General features: G+C 38.4%; 1 protein-coding gene across 3 annotated transcripts in view; it reads left to right on the forward strand.

Annotated features, from left to right (window-relative positions):
* POLA1 (DNA polymerase alpha 1, catalytic subunit) overlaps window positions 1-20,063 on the forward strand; it is a 187,448-nt gene that overhangs the window by 30,837 nt on the left and 136,548 nt on the right. For all 3 annotated transcript variants that reach the window (XM_079311094.1, XM_079311095.1, XM_079311096.1), the window contains exons 25-26: window positions 1,261-1,410; window positions 1,637-1,759. In XM_079311094.1, coding sequence (XP_079167220.1) covers window positions 1,261-1,410; window positions 1,637-1,759 — 273 coding nt within the window. The remainder of the gene's footprint in view (window positions 1-1,260; window positions 1,411-1,636; window positions 1,760-20,063) is intronic.

Raw genomic sequence — 20,063 nt, forward strand, 5'->3', positions numbered from 1 at the left:
CAGGAAAATTGTGTGTGACTTGGGAGGGTGATGTTGTGACTGTGTGAGATGTGACACCAGTTTCACAAAAACTCATGCTGTTCAAACTATGTTAAACACAACTGAAAAACCTCATGAAGGTACAGTTAGATGCACTGTTTTATAAGCAGCTGTGTTGGCTCTGGCTTATCCATGGCTGGAGATTTTAATTTCCTCATTTGTGCTGAAACACTTATTGGTGGAGCTGTGCTGTAAACTGAAGCATCAAGCTGGTCAGGTTTAAAGGTTAAACCAGAAGCTTTTATTTTTAACTAGTATCAGCTCACAGGTTGGAGTTAGTCCTGTAGCAATATATATGAAATACATATAATAGAAATATGAACACAGTACCAGAAATGAGGAGACAAGTATGTGGAGTTCTGTGAGTAAGTTTTCTCAAGCTGTCTTTGGATTTTCTCTGCTTTCTGAAGTGTGCTTCAACCTGAAGCAGCTAATTTTGATTTCTCTTGCTGTATGATGTTTAATCAGGCTTTGGTGTAATTTCTTGTTATGCTTCTCAGACTGCTTTACTGAACTTGCCAGCCTCACTGTATTGCCCTTCCTTTGTACATTTCTGTCACTTTCATTGTCTTTCCATTTTTATGGTCAACCATTTCTTCAGTCATGCTAAGGTGGTATCCTTTCTGCTACGTTATTTTGCTGTAATCAAGAGTTGCTTGGGGTGGAGTTTTTGTTCTACTGCTGTGCTCCATTTCACTTTTGTCAGCTGTATCATTCTAAGTACCAGTTCCACAGAGCACGTGCTCCTTTTGACAGGTCTGAACACCAAAAGTACTTACATGATGATAAAAATTGGATTTTTCAACACAGAAAGAATTGCTGTGTGCGTAGTTTTCTTTATATTGTATTTATCTATATATACCTAAAAGTGAGAAAATGTGTGTGTGTTATTTATCTGGATTTATGTATATATTTGTATGTACGTAAATATATGACGCACACATTGATAAAAAATCCTTCCTGCTACTGATCCATGCCTTCTTTGTGTTTCTCCAACAGTGAAACAGACTTGTGTCCTGTCCCCCAGCAGGAGCAAAGTAATACAGTTAAACACTGCAAAAAGACCTCTCATGCTTGTTTTAAACTGTGCTTTGGGTGCTCTGCAGGAATTGGCACAAGCTGTATGGTTTGGGGGTTTTTTCCCCCCTCCCAAGCTTTTCACTTAATGCATTAAAATCTAATCTTCAAGCAATAATATAAGCAGTGGTGATCATTTCACAGATTGAAGAAGAGGAAGAAATTCCAGAGCTTCCAGATCCATCTCTGGAAATGGGAATTTTGCCTAAAGAAATCAGGAAACTGGTGGAGAGAAGGCGCCAAGTTAAGCAGTTAATGAAACAGCCGGATTTAAATCCTGACCTCTATTTACAGGTGTGTTTTACAGAACTCCGTTGATTTTTCCCCTTCGCCCCTTAAGTGCCCTGATCAGTCTAGTAGAATAGGGATGATTTGTAGTGAGCAGTGATTGTAATGTGCTTTATTTGTAGCCCATCACTGCTGCAGATTGTATAAAAAAGCTGTGAATGTAATTGTGAGCATTAAGTTCTGTTCCCTGATGACTGTGTTGGATCATTTTTCTGGTTGTGTTTCTTTTCAGTATGATATTAGACAGAAAGCTTTGAAACTCACTGCTAACAGCATGTATGGCTGCCTGGGATTCTCCTACAGCAGATTCTATGCCAAGCCTTTGGCTGCTTTGGTGACCCATAAAGGGAGAGAGGTAAGTCATTAAATAGATTATACACACATGTAAAAAGGCTGAATTTAAGGCACCTGGTTTTTTTTCATTGAATACAAGAATGGTTTTGTTCTTGAACCTGCTTTTGGTTTCAGAACTCTTAAGTTTCTCTTTCTTGTACTGTGAAACTATTTGCTTTTTCAATAGGCCAGATTATGATGTCAACAACAACAAAAAAATCAAGGCTGCTTTCAATTTTCCATGAATTTCCAGTTCTGCTTGATGGGTTAGTCTTTGATTTGGTGGTATGTTTCAGCTTTGGATGAGTTTGCTTGTAACCAGATTGTCCTGTGGCCTGATATAACTCCCTAAAACCCTAAAGTTTGTGATAGGGCTAATTAATCATGGAGGCAGTGGATTATGTATCAGGGCAAGTTTCTCGTTAGCCTCAGAATTTGAGTTGCACTTGACTTTATAGGCAAAATTATTCTTGCTATTGATTAGGATGGTTGCTCAATACAGACCACATCAGTTTTGTCCCTGTGGGAAAAATAATCTTTAATGATCCAAGACAGACCACTGATAAGCATTCTTTGCCTTAAAACATAATGATGTTTGACATTAGTTCCTTATGAAAGAGAATAAATACTAAGCAGGAGTCTGTTAAGGTGCCAGGAACAGTTGTGTCAGGATGGCTGGTCAGCCTTCTGGTTGATGAGGGAGATGGGTGAGGTCACATCCCTGCTGACAGGCTCATGCTCCCTGTGATGGGAGGGCACACCCACTTCACAATTCCCAGCTCAATTGCATGGGGGTGTTTTATTTCTGGTAACACATCTTTATTTTTAATTATCTTCCTATCTAGACAGTTCTCGAAGACAGAGTCCCACATTTGCTGTCTTTCCAATTTATGTGAGCAGTTATGTTTAACACATCTGTTCAACTCAAATAATTTCCCAGTTTGGTTACTGCAAATGTGCCATGCTGCTGTGTGAAATTCAGAAGGTGGTATTTTCTTCAGTAAGATATTGTGTTTGTTGATGTAAGATTCAGCCTCATGTTGTCTGTGAGGTTGGCATGCAAAGCAGCTGAGTATCATAGCTTTATATTTTCTAGTGGTGTTTTAAAAGTATTGAATTCTACTTTTTTCTTTGATTTTTTTTTTTTAATGATCTCCGTATGTCATATGGACTACCTGCCACAAACCTGATATTCAATGGATACTTAAGCTTTTAGCCTCAGTTAAGATGGGGAAATACTTTTTGTTTGCACATGGAGTTTATTCTTGTTTATTCCTATTTGTCTGTAATGTATTGGTTATGAGGTAATACATGAAATTCTGGTGTTCCTGCTTTATGTTCCAGAGTGATGGTAAAATGGGAAAATCCTAAATAGGTACTACAGAATTGATAGGAAGTGCTTAGAGATGTTTTCTCTTACATAGTTGATCTTTGGTTGGAAAGGATTTCTTGCCTCTTAAATTCTGCTGCTGCTGGACCTGTGCTGGCTTCTGCCAAGCCTTTACACACACTTGAGTTTGAGCCACAGAAGAAGACATGAGGACACCTTAGTTTTCCATTTTGTTTTTGTTTGTTTGGTTTTTTTAAAATGGTGTTTGTTTGTTTGTTTGTTGCTTTGGGGTTTTTTTGTTGTTTTGTAAGTTGAAATATCTAAGCTGGAAAAACATTACTTTCAATTTTATATTAGTCTTTTTATTCATAGATTTCCCACACAGTTCTAATATAAAAGAAGTAAATGTTAAGTATCTGGAGGTTTGGGTTCTCTATGGGAAAAGGTTAATTAAAAAGTAACTATTATGGAAAATTTATGGTCTAAATTTAAATGGCCTTTTCTGATGATCTGCAATTAATACTTTTTTTTTTTTCTTTTTGTACTGTTGTCAAGGGCACCTGAGTAAATGCAGGTAGGCTTGTAGAAGTCTAAGTGGGAAAAATACTGTGTGGGATGAAAACTGAACTTAATATTTGCACTAACACAATTACAGTTCAGTCATAAGTCTTAGCAGAATAATTGAAAGTGGGAAATATGTATTTTATGTTGAAGTTGTTAAAGCTCATCCTAGCATTAAGTTGTAATGTAGCTGGGAATGAGTTTTGATGAGTCCTGTAAATTGATGCTCTTCAACTGTGTGACTGACAACCTTTCCACTGAGGCTGTGGGAAGATTTGTGCACCTGATGTCAAGTACTGAGTACCACCTCTCCTGGACTCTTAACTTCTCTTTGTGGTTTGGAGATGCTGGTACAGTAAAAACAGTGGAGCTGCCATGGGGTTCCTCATGGTGACTAAAAATAATTGTAATTACACATTGCCTTTATAGAAACTAGTGTGTGACTATCTAAGTGAAATTCTGAACAATACTAGTAGAACTTGACATGTTCACTTCATTCTGATGGCAAAAGTATTAAATGTGGTGTGGAAAGGCCACTTAAAAAAACCCAGATCATACAAGTAGGTGATCCTTAGGGTCTCTTCCAACCCAAACCATTCTGCAATTCTATGACAGTGTAATCCATAAAAGCTCAATTCTCTCTGGTCAGCTTAGAGAAGTATGGGCCAGTGCTTGATTTTTATTTTCCTTCAGCCATGGAATAGAAATGTAGCAAGACCTCACATCCCTGCCCTGGGCAGGCTGGTGCAGCAGTTGATCCTGTCTGTCCTTCTAGGACCTCACATCCCTGCCCTGGGCAGGCTGGCGCAGCAGCTGATCCTGTCTGTCCTTCTACGACCTCACATCCCTGCCCTGGGCAGGCTGGTGCAGCAGTTGATCCTGTCTGTCCTTCCAGGACCTCACATCCCTGCCCTGGGCAGGCTGGTGCAGCAGTTGATCCTGTCTGTCCTTCCAGGACCTCACATCCCTGCCCTGGGCAGGCTGGTGCAGCAGCTGATCCTGTCTGTCCTTCCAGGGAGAGGGGACAGTGTGACAGTGGCGGGCACTGCTCGCTAGATGGCGATAGAGACCTGGAGATCCTCGATCAATTAACACTCATTTTTGTCAAAGTGTTTAAACACTTTGTTTGATTATCGGGCTTTTCGAACGGGTCTTCCTTGTTTTTCACTTGTGGGTTATCTTTAACGGGGCACATCAGTGTGAATTTGTCCGAATTTAGGTATCACATGTAGACTGCTAAGTTCTTGTGTGTTTCAGAAGAAATAAAAAGGCAAACATTTCGGGTGGAAGTGAGTTAAAACTATAGCTCAGACCTGTTTAACCGCTTTGGCAAATGTAAATATTTTTATCTTTTGAGTGTAAGAAATGCCTTAATTCAGCAAAATAATAAAAAAAAAAATCTACATTTGCAAACCACTGATCAGGAATTTGTCAGAGGGATTCCTGGACTTTCCCCTCCACCCCCATGTTACTAAGCCTTTGCTTGGACATTACTCTTGTTGTAACTATAGCAGTTGCTTGCATGGAAAAGTAATAGGAAAATATTTAATATATTTTTAGCTGTCCTTTAATGTAATTTAACAACTGGAAACAAGATGAGTGGGAGCTGTAGAAGCAGCCAGCTCTGCAGCAGCAGGCAGTGTCGGGTCATGCTGTTCTAGCCTCTCTAAAGGACAAGCCTTTTGATGAAGTGTCAGTTGTCTGGTTTCCTAAATGCAGGATGCCGTTTGCTGCAGGATTCTCCTACAGGACAGCAAAGTTGTTGAGAGAATTTATCTGTAGGCAGCTTGCTTGCTAAGGGCCTTTCACTCAATGCTGAGGCCTTTTCCAGGTACTGGCTTTTTTTCTGTGTTGTTTTTTGCTGTTGCATATTTTTGCCCAAGCAAACTTGCCTTTGAAAGGAAAACAACACATTTGCTGTTTTCAGCAGTGCTGATAGGTAGACCTAGTGTTAAAGTGTGCAAAATAAAAGGGGGAAAGAGGCAATTGGGTTAATTCCAACTTTCTTGTTCAGATCCTTTAGATACATTCTCAATTAATAATTAGTTTAAGGCCCTGGCAGTCAAAAGGAAAGAATAAAAGCATGTTATTGCTGCAGTCTGGGAAAAGAATGGATGAGGGAGGAGAAAAATGAAGTGGAGAAAGATGAGCTCATTTAAAAAAATTAAGCGTAGGTAAGCAGGTTAATGGCTGTCTACTGTAATTATGATCTGTAAAGAAATCCAAGCATTTATTTTTTTTAAAGTCTTGTTCATCCAGGGAAAATGATCATCAGCTGCTTTCTCTTGATTGCACCTAAAGCACTGGTTATACAGTCTGCAAGAGGTGTCACGTGAATGGGGCAATTGGTAGATTCCTGGTTCCTTCCATGTTGAACTGAGGGAAAAAGAGGATTGCTAAGGGAGGGAAAGGAGCCTCCTAATGCCTTGTTATCAGCATGCCATCTATATTTAAACAGGGAATGCAACAGCAATGTAACAATTTTGGAAGATGTGAAACTTGATGTCAAAAGGCTAGGCAAAGAGTTTTTAATTGCTTTTAAATATAGAAATGGTAAAATCTTGGGAGAAATAGTGCTAAATTGCTGCATTGTCCCAAAATGGGAACTGTTGGGGTTAAATCATTTGCCACTGTTGTTAAATTTATCATTGTGTGTGCAACTGTGAGCCTGTGAAAAAGCTATGTCTGTTACTCTGCATGCTGATATCCAAAACGAGTTGGAGTAGACGAGGAGAGGCTGTGTACAATCTGGAAGTGTGAGCTGAGTACCAAGTACTACAAAAATTATGTAGCATCTTCACATATGTTGAAATATTATTGGTAGTCAACTGCAGGAGATGTCATCTGGTCTAATACAGACTTTAGCTTCTCCAAGGAGAGGAAATTAAACATTTCAATTAAGAAGAATGGCCAGAATATTTTGAGGGGGAGGAAATTAGTAAGAAGGGAAAAAATATATTTTATTATATTTTATATTATTTTATTTTGAATGGCATGTTGGTATTTTTTTCCCCTCTGGACAGAAAGGTTTTATTTAATGGGTATTCACCAAGAAATGTTTAGGAAGATTGATCAGATTCAGATTGATTGTACAGCAAGTCAGATGAATAGAGAGACTTTATTTTTTTTTTTTTTACTGCTTATTTTAAGATTGTGCTATTACAAGAGGTATGGTGCCTCTCACTTCCTGACTGCTGATTTCTGTGGATGGGTTATAGCAATTGCATGGCCCCATAGTGAGTTGGATCAGCCTGGTGATCTGAGTTGAAAACTAACTCCAGAGGAAAACCAAATTGATTTCAGTTGGATCAATGGCTCAGTGACTCACTGCGTGCTCTGAGAGCTGGTGGAAAGGAGGAGGTTGGAAAGTGGGGGCAGACCCAGTGTGAGATGTAAGGGGTCAGGCATGACCAGCCATTTTTCAGCTCATACCTGGCTGTGAAACTGTGGGGTTACTGTTAATATCATAACATGTGGAGGTTTTCTTGGGTTTTTGTTTTCTTTCTTCTGTACTTTTGATTTTTTTCTTATGGTTTCCTATCTTGTATTTTTTTTCTGTCCTGCTAAAGACACAGATTCTTCCTTGTGTCATACCTTAACCTGGCTGACTAGGCAACAACAAGATACTCCTCACCCAGAATTGTGGTAAAACTGAGAACCAGAGTACTGGGAAGAGCAGGATCTCTGGAACATTCTCTAAATCTGAGTTGTAGCAGTATGTCCCCTTTTGGAAGCTGTATGTGTTGGGTGGAGAGCTGATACCTCAAGATAAGGAGAGGTAGAAATGTCTCACCATATCCCAGTGGTAACAGGAAAGATTCTCAGGTGTTCAGTAATATATTGGGGAATGCACTGGAATCCTGCACCCTCCAAAGTCTGCTATGCTTCAGCTTCAGAATTACTAAATAAATTCTTTAAAACTGTCCAGAATACTGTGGGGATTACCAAAGATCTTTCATGGCTCTCTCACAGAGATGCCTTATAAAAGGGAGACACAGTAGCACAGGTGCTTCACTGTGAAGGTTGAGAACTTTAGCAGCATCACACCACCATTTGTAGACTGCCTTGCTTCTGTCTTCAAACACATTTGTTTTCCAAAGCCCCCTGTTATGGTTAGAAGAACACAAATGCTAAGTAATACTTTAATGTTTTTCTCCAGCCTGTATATTTGTTAGCACTACATGCCTTTGCAGTATGCATTTTCTTAGTTCATTAGTAGCTTGTCAAAAATTAGTTGGAGTTATGAGACTTCTGCAGAAATTGTTCTTTAGTATCTTATTGCCTCACTATTTTGCGTCATGCATTTATCTTAAATTGGATGTTGGCTTGTTCTACATCCCTGAGTTTGGATACCTATATGGTAATAAAGGTTTTGAAATAAAAGATACTTCAAATGGGAGTTAAAAATAATTTTCATTTTCAAGCACTATTCCTAAGAGGATAGAAAAATAGTTTAACTGAAGTGTCTGTCTCCCACGAGACTTAAATAAATATTCATACTGTCCTTCAAAGATATGACACCTTGATCTCATAATCAAAAATATTAATGTATTTCCTGGGAATCTTGCCCACTGTGCGAAAGCTGGCATTTTCACCACAAATTCTATTAGAAACTATTAGTTCCATCTACAGTGAAATGATTTTTTTTCCTCTTGGATAAATACTAATTTGAGCCTACTAGGTCTGTTCTTTTCAGGTAGTGGTTTCAGGATGGTGATGATTCTACTTTGACATATAGGAAGAGGCTGAAAAGCTGGGTTTCTTCACACTGGAAGAAAATTTTGAGGATAGAATTAACTGTGATCTTCAACAGCCTAAAAGGGGATGTCTCAAAGAAGTCATACTCTTCCCAGACATGCACAGCCTTGCACCAGGCATGTGTAGCCCTCTCTGGGGCCAGAGGTTGGGTTAAATGGTGTCCAAACATCCCTTCAAACCAAAGTTGGTTTATAACCATCAGTTTAGAAGTTCCTGTAATTCTCACTGAGATTTATCACCAAGGTCAGCAAGATCCAACTGATGAAACTTGTCATTTGAAGGGAAGAAAACTGAAAGAAATGGAGATATGTCAGCAGTGATACTTGTTCTTACCAGGCTGTTTTGGTTTCAGGGCTAAAAAAAAATAATGTTTGAGTACTTTGAATGGAGGCTTTGCTGTACAGATTAGGTTGTGTGGTCTCTTGCATGTTATGTCCTTTCACTGGGCCTGTGCCAAGATTCATTGGCTTAATTTAGAAGATAAGCATGAACAGCTTATGCTATTTTCAGCACTGAAATATACTTATGAGACAGATGAAAGAGTTTGTTAAGACCTTTATTTATCTGTGAAAGATGGACTGTCTCTACTGCTGCAGGTGCAATACCTTGTAAGGATATAGGAGGTCTTGGTGGGTAGCATCAAGAATTCTGTTTGGAACAAAGGACTCTGGAGAAGTAGGTATATTTTAACAAGCTGGGTCACACCTGATCTCTTAACATAAGCAAGAAAGGTTGTAAGTCAGGCATACAGACTAAGGTAATTTGTTCTGAACCCCTTTGTAGTAGAAAGAGGACAATGTCAAAACTGGATGAAATAATTCCCCCAAATTTTAGAGCTTGATCAGTGATTGAGAGACTCCAGCATTATGCTTGCTGTCTTGGCTTTCCTTCCAGCAGTTATACGTGGGGTCATGCAGGAGATGTTGCTGGTGTCTGTGTTGTCTTTAGCTTCTGACTATGCCTTTTATCAAAGGCAATTAAGGTTTCAGAGAGAAGGATTAAATTATATATGTTGATATCTGCTTTACAGTTTGATACTCATTTTTGCTAATTTGAACCACTTGGAATAGTTGCTCCATAAAATCCTATTTCAACATCTGGTTAGTTAAAAAAAAATTTAAGTACCATTACCCTTTACCTGTTAATCCTTCTTTGTTTTCATATGATTTAACAGACAGCCTTTAGAAAGAGCAAGAAATAGTTCTTTAGGTTGTTGGGCATTGGAAGTGACTCCCACTTGTGTCACTGAATTGCTTTTCTGTGCACTGATTTGCTTATCAAGCAGTGCTTATTGAAAACGTGGAATGATGGACCATCATTTGAACCTTACTGCAGGGTTTAGTACCTGACAGTCATTTCTCTGCGAGCTTGTGCTAGTCTTGATAGTTGCATGAGTTACTGGAGAAACTTTTAAAGTTTGGATTCTGATGATTGATAAGCCTTGGTTTAAAAAAAAAAAAAGCAAAAAAGCATTAATGCTTTATTTCAAGTTACTTGCCTAGTTCACAAAACAGAGCAGAAATTCCTGTGTTTGAACTACTGGAAGTTTCCAGAAAAGTAGGACAATGTAATAATCTGTTTTGATGAAGTTCAGGGTCATATTTCCTGAAATTATTGGTTAAGCATAGAGGAGACCTTGACGTACAAACTTTTTTTTTTTTTGTTCATTTGGTTTTTTTGTGTTTTTGTTTTGTTTTTTAAATCAAAGGCAAGTGAATCTGCAGGGCAGTTCCCAGAGAAAAGGGCAGCCATTCTAAGTAAGGGCTCTGTACTTGTGCTGCTTTGTCCTTCTGACTTGTTTGGTTCTCTTACTTGTTCTGTGTGCATTGCCATTTTTATTTTTATTTATTTTTATTTTTGTTCTGTGTGCATTCCCATTTTATTAGGCAATACCACATCATGCGCACTAAAAACTTCTTTCCTGTTTTCTCTAACTTCAGTGCAAAAATGTTTTCAGTGTGAACTTCAGTTTTCTTTCTTGATACTTTCCTGGAATATTAAACTGTTGCAAGCTTTGTGCAGGAATTTGGAATTAGCAGGTGGAAGATTAACATAAAACCATAGGAATATCTTAGTCCTGTGCTGGATTGTATGCAGCCTTACAGTTTGTTTTGTTCTGGTTGGAATTTTACTTGCTGAATCCAGAACTTCCTTGGTTGTACCCTTTGATTTTTGAACAAACCAGGTTTAAGTCAATGACAGCTGATGTTTTGGTTTTCATGTGAGTGCATTGATTTCTTCCTTTTCCTTCCTGTCTCCCTCAGAACTCACTATCATCTTTGAACTTAAGTAAATGTCATTTTTTTAATTTGCTCTGAAAAATTTTGGTTTCTTTAAATTGTAATTGCACCTCTGCCGCCATGTTTTAATATGTATTGCACCTGGGTTTTTTTGGTTCAATGCATAGATTCATATTTTTCAACTTTGAGTTAGAAGTAGCTCATCCTGGGGATAAAGGAAAATCAATGAGAAGCCCATACTTAGACTGAGAACCCCTGCAGAAAGCTTTGATTAGAGAAAAGCTCTTGCACACATTTGTCCATCAGGTGACTAGTCATTTTTGTATGTATGGCTGTGTGCCACAGGGATGGTAGGGATGGAAAAAGATCTGTTACATCATGTAGTTCATCTTCCAAAGTGTGTATATAGTCACTTCAGCAGATGTACCTCTTGGTGATTGCTGTTGTTATGGAAGGCTGTTGTCCTTCAAGAAGTCACACTAATTTTAATTTTGCAGTGTTTTGATCCGGCTGCTTTTTGTGATCACTAATTTTTAATAGATTTGGAAAATGAGCCTACCTTCAGTAGGAATGTGTTAATTGACAGGTGTCCTGAAGTTCTACATTCTTGGCAGTGGTCCAGGATGACAGAGCAGTAATGACTTAGAAACTGCTATTCCTTCCTGGTGAAAGGATTGGAGGAAATCTGTGAAGTTATTAACTACTACTCTCTTCTAACAGATTGTGAGAATATCATTATGGCATCTAATTAGTTGAGATTACCTCCTTTATGCAGAATGTTTGGGTTTTTTAAAATTCCTTTACATGCTGTCTTATGACTTGCACTATTAGATTTTTTTTTTCCTCCTCTCTTCAGTGTTCTGGATGGTTGCTCTGAGGATTTGACTAAGGGATCATGTTCCTATCTCTGTGTGGTGTAATTAGCACAGCTATTTAAACGTTATCTGGAACCCATTTACCCGATCTGTCAGTTGCTGCTTAGTTCAGTGGAAATGCTTTTATGTAAATCACAGAACAATACTTCTGACTTGTAACAAGATTGGGCTGAATTTAGGGAACTGAAACACTTCATCCTGGAATAAAAATGTCTTGCTGAATCAAGGGTAGATTATGAAAGCTGCCACTTTTAAAAAGTGTATTATGCTAACATATGTATATGTATAAATTGAATTAGCTGTGATACTCCTACAGCGAGAAACTTCCCACTGATTCTAAAAAAATTAAGGAAAAGCTGACACACATTAAATTTTCTTCCCAATTTGCATTCTAGCTCTTCAGCTGGTCTTAGAATATTTGGAATTGATGCTTGATGGGATGCAGGCCAGATGCTTTCCTTTTATTTCCTAGTAATTTCTTAATGAAAGTAGTTCCTTCTGTGGCTCAGAGATCATTGCATTTTATATGGATCTAGTGGCATTTATAATTATTTGAATGCTCTTAGGCTTCTGTGGAAGATAACCACATTTTCTTTTTATTCTATCCAAATAAAAATAGCCTGCCCTTCCCTCCCACCCTCCCTCAGTGTGCTGACCTTTTGCCATCCCATATTTTGGTGGTAGATCTTGAACTTAAAGAAAATAATTATGAAGGTTTCTCATCTTTCATGTATGAGCAGCTCATGTAGTTCTAGGTTTTTTTTTCAGAAGGATGGGCTTCTGACATGGTGACTGAGGAAAGATTAATTAACTGTGGCTTTTGTTTGTCTGTCTCACTTTTCAGCCTGAAGTGTAAGCTTGTTTCACTTTGCACTGTTATAAATACTGTGTTAAATACTGTGTTAAATTACAGCAATTTTTTTAAAGAAACTGTTTGATTTTTTGCCAGGGATTCCTGAGCCATTTAGTAAGAGTTTGAGGGATCCTATTCCTTCTCTGAAAATCAGTGCCAATTTTGGATTGTGCAGCTGTCCTAATTTCCTTTTTATTAATTTTCACTCTAGGAATAAATTTTTGGTATCTGATGTTTATTCTATTAGCATATTTAAAATCAGCTATTTCCTTCTCCACATAGCTTTTGCTTTACTTTTCTCTCCTTTTGAAACATGGAAAAAGAAATAGATTTTCCAGAGGAGATCTGATGGTAAAGCTGTATGAAGTGGTATTTATTTGACTATTCCAGAAATGATCCTTCTGTTATTCCATACAGTACTGCATAGCTTTTGGCTCAGCTGGTCTGCATAATAGGGGATAGCCTCCCTGCTAAGCCAAGCAACTCCTCTTTGCTTTGAAGAGCATGTCAGGCATGTGTGGTAGTAGATTATCACAATTATCAAGTATCAGTACTGACTTAGTATTTGTCCCTGGCCTTTTCCATCTTAACTTGAGGAAAGTCTGTTCTGTGACTGTCTGTCAGCCCCTCTCTCTGAGAACTGTGGTTAATAGTTTATTAATAGTTTGTGTTGCACATAGACCATCACAGAGTTGCTATATAGCTCTTGAGATAGAGGAGTGTTTTGCAGTTTTATATAAACAAGATGCTGCTTTCATCACTTAATCCCTTTGGACAGACAGTATTGAAAGCAGGCATTATTAATGGGTTTGTTAGGGCTCAGTAAATTTTTTCTTAACTTAAAAAAACCAACTCCAACCAACTTTTTGAATGCTTTGCATAATAGAGAGTTGTTGGGTTCTGTCTCAATTTTTGATATTTGTGTCATGGTCAGTAGTTGTTTTAGGACTACAGTAATCCACCATGAAGAGACCAGCTGTATTTGTTCCCTGGAAGGAAGACTTGATGCTCTCTGAGGTTCTGAGTTGTTACAATGAATGTTGGGAGAGATGGAGTTTGGGAAAACCTGAGCTAATATGAATACACATAATGAAAAAAACTCTTTTACATGCTTTGCTTTTAACTGCTTTTGAAATAAATATTAAGTTGGCTGTCCTTAGTGTTGGGGAAAAAAAAGTAGCACGAGCTGCAGATTTGCTTATATGGCAAGTAGTTAGTTTTCTTTTTTGTTATTTTATTTCTTTTTTCCTCTTTCATGTTTTCCATGTTTGCTTCCCAAACCAGTACTTGAATGTGCTTCTTGGTGTGTGCTTGCTTGGGGATAGGGATGGACCAAAGGGAGATGTGGGATTGTTGATGGGATAGTTCAGAAAGGGATTAATTGTCCAAAAATGCTATCACTTTCTCCAATAACTGTGGTGTCTCAAAGTTAAAGTGAACATAAAAACAAGAAAATTACTTTTACCTCAATGCTTAGTTCAGTCAATGTGTCAAGAAGTTAAATGTCAAGAATGAAAGGATCTAGAGAAGATAGCTATGAGTCTTCAAGCTTTATTCACAAAAATAACTTTATTCACTTGATGTTCAGAGCTAGTAAAGAGAAATACTGCATCACACTAAAGGACAAGCAACTCTGTGATTCCATTAATTGAGTCCAAAAGTGTGCAAGAATTCAAAAAAGATTAGTTAATTAATCCTCTTCTGTACATATAATTAAAATAGCAAACATTTATTGAACTCTCTAAGCCAAACTTGAGAGTCAATGTCATGATTTAAGCAAATTTTTGTTCACTGGGAGCTGAGAAGGAAGCTTCTTGTGGGGAAAAGGGCTCCAGATATTTTGCTGAGCTGCACCTGATCCTGGACTTTCTCGGGAAGAAATGTAGATGGGTTGCACATGAAGTCTGCCCATTTGAGAATCACTGCCTAACTAGGTTTGGGTTTTGATTTTGTGTTTGGGGTGTTTTTTCTTCATTCTTTTTTCTACAGAAGAGAGCAGCTGGGTAGGATCTGTGGGAGTTGTGCTTCCAACTCTGCTCCTTTTTTGCTGATGCCTTGTGTTGAACTCTTCCTGGAGGATGAAATGTCTCTTGGCACATTTGTTGCCATCTGCTGTTTGTCTCTGTTGATAAGGCTTAGTTAGCACTTTTCCTAGGAAAGTGCATGACATAGTTTCAAAAACTGCTCCATTTACCTGTTGCTGTGGGACTAGGCACATGTTTTCCAGCTGGTACATATCATTACAGTTTCAGATGACTAACATGAAAAATGATAATTGAACCTACAAGCCTATTACGTAGTAAGCTTTAATTAGTTAAACTGCTTCGTATTCGTTTACTGTTGGTGCTAATGCTCTTGAAATTAATTGGCACTAAAGGGGGTTCAAAGTTTATATGCAATCATTGCTGTTGTAATGTGCTATATTACTAGGTAACTTGGCTTATTAGGTGATTTTGTTCTCAATTATTGCTGCAAGTCAACAAGGACAGAGTAATTATCTCCCAAACAATAGCCTTGCTCCCAAGACAGATGCGACCAGACCCTTCCCGTGGAGTTCTGCAGTGTTCTAGTAAATAGGCAAGGGAAGGAGATCTGCATATGTCACCCAGCAGCAGATGGGGAAGATATTTAGAAAGTGGGATAGCACACTTTCAGATCTTCTGTTATGCTAATAAAGTTTTTGTGTGAGAACACAGCAATGTCAGTCTATCAATGACATCAACCCCTGGCATGTGCAGGCCATCAAAGCAAACACAGAATGCCTTTGTATGCATAGCTGGACAGTGCAAGCCAGTTGCTACTGGAGTGAAGGTCATCTCTCATTTTCTTAGAATAGACTGAATACCTAGCATACACATTGATTAAACTTTCCTTCTTTTGAACACGAGTTGTGATTTTGTTAAAATGGAAAATTTAGAGTAATGGGAATTTCTAGACCTCATAGGAATTTTGCTTTTAAGTTGTTAATGCATTGTGTGCCACTGATGTAGTATAATATGGTATATAGTATAATAGAGTATAATATGGCTTATATCAACCTACATCTCACAGAAGAAATAATAAATTGAGTGGATTAATATTACTTGGTAAGTATAACACATTATTAATTAATAACTTTTTAATTCCTAAGCACATATTTAAGATGGTAGAGTTCATATCAGAAATTAATTACAGATACAGATGACTTTCCTGAGTGGAAAAAGGAAAAATTACAATGGTGAAACTGTGGAATAGTGTGACTGAGCAGTACCAATGTGCATCTCTTGTTGGTTACTTTCAAAAATGCCTTCAGGAGAAGGTTCATTGAATCTTCATATTTTAAGTGTCTTGATCTGAGTTTTGATACTATTCCAAGTCCCTCTTTACAGCCAGCATGTAAATCTTTATTTAGACCATCTTTCAGCAACTGCACACAGCAGGTCAGGTATTTATTCCATCCTAGGAAACTCCTGTTTCCAGGAATAAAAAAGGGTAGCCACTACATCTCCCTAATTTTCTCTGTCACTTATTTACTTAGAGATGAGAAGTTTTGCGGGAGTGTATTTGTAAAGGGACATGCCTAATGTGAATTTTAAAGATGTCACAGTGTTTCAAGTGGTATAGGTGGATAATTACTTTGAATGGTAGGCTGCTTAGTAATTTTTTTATTGGAAATATCTGTGGAATTTTAGAATGGGTGGTTCTCTGTAGCTGCAGTGATTTTGCCCTCTTTGAGCAATATCAGTTTCCAAGTCAGAATCTTGCCTATGTGAGACATTATAATGATTTTAAACACTGATGCACATAGATTGGATCAGCTTTGTAGGAATAGTCCTGGAGACAGGAATTAATTTTGGGTATTTTAAGCTAAGGTGTTAAACCTATATTTGCTGTTGTTCTGTTTTTTAGTATCTACAATTATGACATTTATTTCTCTCTTTTAAGAGATTGTACTTCCCCAGAATAAAAAAGACAAAGAGTGCAGAAAAAAGAATCCTTGTGACTTCCACAAGGAAGTCAATTACACTTCAGGCAAGGGGCTACAAATGTGGAAGTACAGGGCACTGCAGCTTCATTTATGTGCTACCTGTGAAGATACAGAGAAACCTGAGTGGCTGTTTTCTTTGTTTCACTTTTTTTCTGTAAGGAAATAAAAATAAGAATACTCTGTTAAATGAATGCACTGTAGATGTAATGATTTTAAAGGTATCTGTTAAGTGTGCCTATTTGATAATGTAGAGGGCTCCTCAGAAGTGGATTCATTTTTATATTTTAGCCTTTAAACCAAGTTTCTGTGTTTGAATCTAGTAAAATTGTTGGTGTCATATGTCTAATAACTCATCTGCTTGAATAATGATAAAGCCTCCTACTTAGTCTGTCTACCTCAAGGGAATAATCGAGCAGCCATCGTGACAATACTGCTCTGAGCCAACAAAATACATTTTTCCCCAGGAGTTTGCTTTGAAGCATGAATTATTTTTAAGGCAGTAGTGAGAAGTGCCCTGAAATGAGGTTCCATGAGGAACAAGTATCTATCTCAAATTATTTGTCATGCCCAGTGATGTTGAAAAAAAACAAACCAAAAACCAAGATAACCCAACTTCACCTTATTTTAAAAACGGTGAGATATCCATCCTTATGAGTAGGATTATATGATGTATGTTTTAGGGGGCTGGGCTGGATTTCTTGATTCATTTTGCCATGTAGCAGTCTACAGGCTGCTTCAGTTTTGCTCCATAAAGTCTTGAAGCAGTTGTATTTTTAGGGCTTCCTGCTGTGATAGAGACCATTGCCACTCAGAGGAACCAAGAACCAAAATTTTGTAGATGTCTAATGTTCTAAACTTGTGTGTTAATCAATATGGAATCTCTAATGTATTTCCTTTTATTTCCTCCTCACTGGGGTACAAATCCTCTTGTATAATCAATTTCTTGTGTTTGTTGGTGCAGATTCAGAGTTAGCAGTATAAATGAGCCATGTTTCATTTCTTCTTAGCTTCATGGCAAAAGAGGTGGTGGTGGATTTCCCATACTTTGTCTTAAATCAAGGTCCTGTTCCTTGCTTCTAAAATTTATGCTGTCACTCAACCTGAAGGTACAACCTTGAAGCAGACTATATTTAGTTAAGTTTTATGGCCTGTGTGTGATGGAGGAAGGTCAGTAAGGAATCACTGCAGTCTTCTGCCACACTGAAATATTGTAATTTACGTGACATGGTTTGGATAAAATTTTAATTAATTAGATGCCTTTTGTAAAGATAATTTTATGCAGTTACAACAAGTCATATGTGAGAGGAAGAGAGGAACTGTGTATTACTCCTTTGGCATAGCATAAAAATATTTGTACTTAAAAATTAGTATTCAATAATTAATTTGGACAGTTCATTATTTTCCTTGTTTAATGCAGGGGGGTTTCTTTGTTTATGTACTAAATGTTTATGAAAGATTTCAAGTAGTTCCTACCCATGTGTGCATAATCTGATATATTGAGTTTGCTTTGCTGTAGTGTACAATTGTGTAAAGCATTTGCAAGGAAAAAGTGATGTTTCTCTTGTCTTAGTTCAATCTTGAAATGGTTATTGTTTATTTTATAGTTGTGAATCTGATCATCAGTTTCCTGAGATCATACTTGTGCTTAGGAGGGATTAAATTACCTGTGCTATAATTCACCTCTGATTGTGCCAATAAATTTTGTGTGCTTTTATGTTTTCTGGTTTCTGGGTAGTACCTTGTGCCGTCATTTTTTTATGGGATTAAATAAAAATTTTTAAACAGAAAAAATCCTAATGTAGTAAACAGAAATATCTCTACATTAGTAATTGTGCAGATTTTAGTGCTTTGATGCTTACTGCAAGTTGACAGTTTTTAAGGCTCTTGAGAGAAATAGGAGATTGGAGTGCAGCCTGTTTAGGTGATCTTTCTTGTACTACTTGGGGAGCATTTTTGAAGTATGCATTGGAGACTTGAGGGCTTTTGCTATTGGAATGGTCCAAGGTTTTTTGGATGGCAGATACGGCCTTGTGAGGAAGGTGAATTGCAAGAAGGAGACCCTGTGATGCTGATGGCTGAATGCCAGGCCATGGTTAAAGACTATGTTGTCCCAATGCAGCCACTCTGGATATAGTGGGTGGTCAGAGACATTTCCTGATGTGCAACAATGCATTGTTAATATCAGTGCCTGAGCCCATAAGAAGGTCCTAAGTAGTTAGAAACTATCTGGTGGGTTATACCAGGCCTGAGTGCCTGAGCAAGACTCAGGAAAAAAGAAAACAAAGGGCCCTCTTATCCCCACTGTCACATACTTTTTTCTTTCTATTTCCCTCCTTTTCTTTTCCCTTAACATACCAAGAAGTAACTCTTGAAACAGAGTGCATTGACTTATATGTATATATATGTATATATTGTTATAGGGTAATTTAGTCATGCCCCTGTAGCATGTGGTATTCTGGATGCTGCTGACACTTGGGGTTGGACTTAAATGATTTTCAAGGTCCTTTCCATCCCAAGCCATTCTGTGACTCTTTAGGGTGTTTTTTTTTGTGGTAGAGGAAAAACCTTAGGAGCAGGGCTTACATGCTTTTATGTTTATAAAACACTGGAGGTGCCAGCGTTGTACAACTGGATTTTGTCTCCTGCTGACTTGCCTTCCTTGTAAATTCTGTTTTTTAATGTCTCTCTCTCTCTCTCTTTTTTCCTCCTCCCTGAAGTGTCTCCACTGCCCAAACATCCATGTTTTATGTTTCTTGTCACTTCCCACATTTTCTGTAATCAGTGCTCTCATTTTTAAGGCTTTCAAGTTGAATACCATGTTTATTATAGATAAAGGTGTGAGCCTGGATTTATGTTACCAAAGCTGTTGAGTAAAAGCTCTCACACCTGTTTGACTTATAGTTAGGCTGTGGGGCAGGTGAGGAAGGGATGCAGGAGGGGAGAACAGACTGCTGCTGAACAATAGGATGGTGTAGGTGCCAGCCAGCAGCATCCACCTGACTGTTCCAAACTGTCAGAGTACAAAAGGAGAATTTGGGGCCCTTTCTGGCTTGTGTTCTGGCTAGATGAAATGGAAGGCCTATTTCTGTGGGGGAGCAAACACCTGCTTGTTCTGGGTCTGTCAGGATTCTCTGGCTAAGTGTAATGATCTGCATGTTCTGTGCCAGTGCTCCATTTATTCTTCCCTTGCTCTGCTCTTTCAGCCCACCTGAGTAGCTTGCTGGCAGTTCCCTAACGAATGCACTGCTTGTGAATTGTTGCTGTAGAAGCTGAGGTGGCTTGCACCACTACATGGAAGGTTAAGCAGTGTCTTTCTTTAATGTATTTCTCTGTAGGTAGTTTTTAGTTACATCTCCAAGTACTTTCACCATCCATCTGTGTGTGGACATTTGAGGTGTATGTTACCACTTACCCTGATGTTTTGAGGTGTGATTTCCTAGCTTTCTCCCTGCTCTACTCCAGACAGGCTGGAGTGTCCTTGAACCTGCCCTCCCCTTTCTAAAGCAAAGAATGAGAAGCCTTTGGGCAGCTTAAGTGTCGGCCATGGCGCAGCTGACAGGAAACTGATCTGGTGCTTGGCCCCGCTGCAGCCGGGGCTGCCAGTGGCATGTGCTGGGCTCTGCAAGCCCTGCCAGGGCTGGGGGTCGTGCTGAGAGTCCCCCCTGCTCCCTGCAAGGTGCAGCCTGCTGTGGATCTGCTCAGAAATCGCCGTCTGTCCCAAAATGTTGCGGCTGTTTGCCAC

This window comes from Erithacus rubecula, assembly GCF_903797595.1.
Source record: "Erithacus rubecula genome assembly, chromosome: 1".
Classification (NCBI taxonomy): domain Eukaryota; kingdom Metazoa; phylum Chordata; class Aves; order Passeriformes; family Muscicapidae; genus Erithacus; species Erithacus rubecula.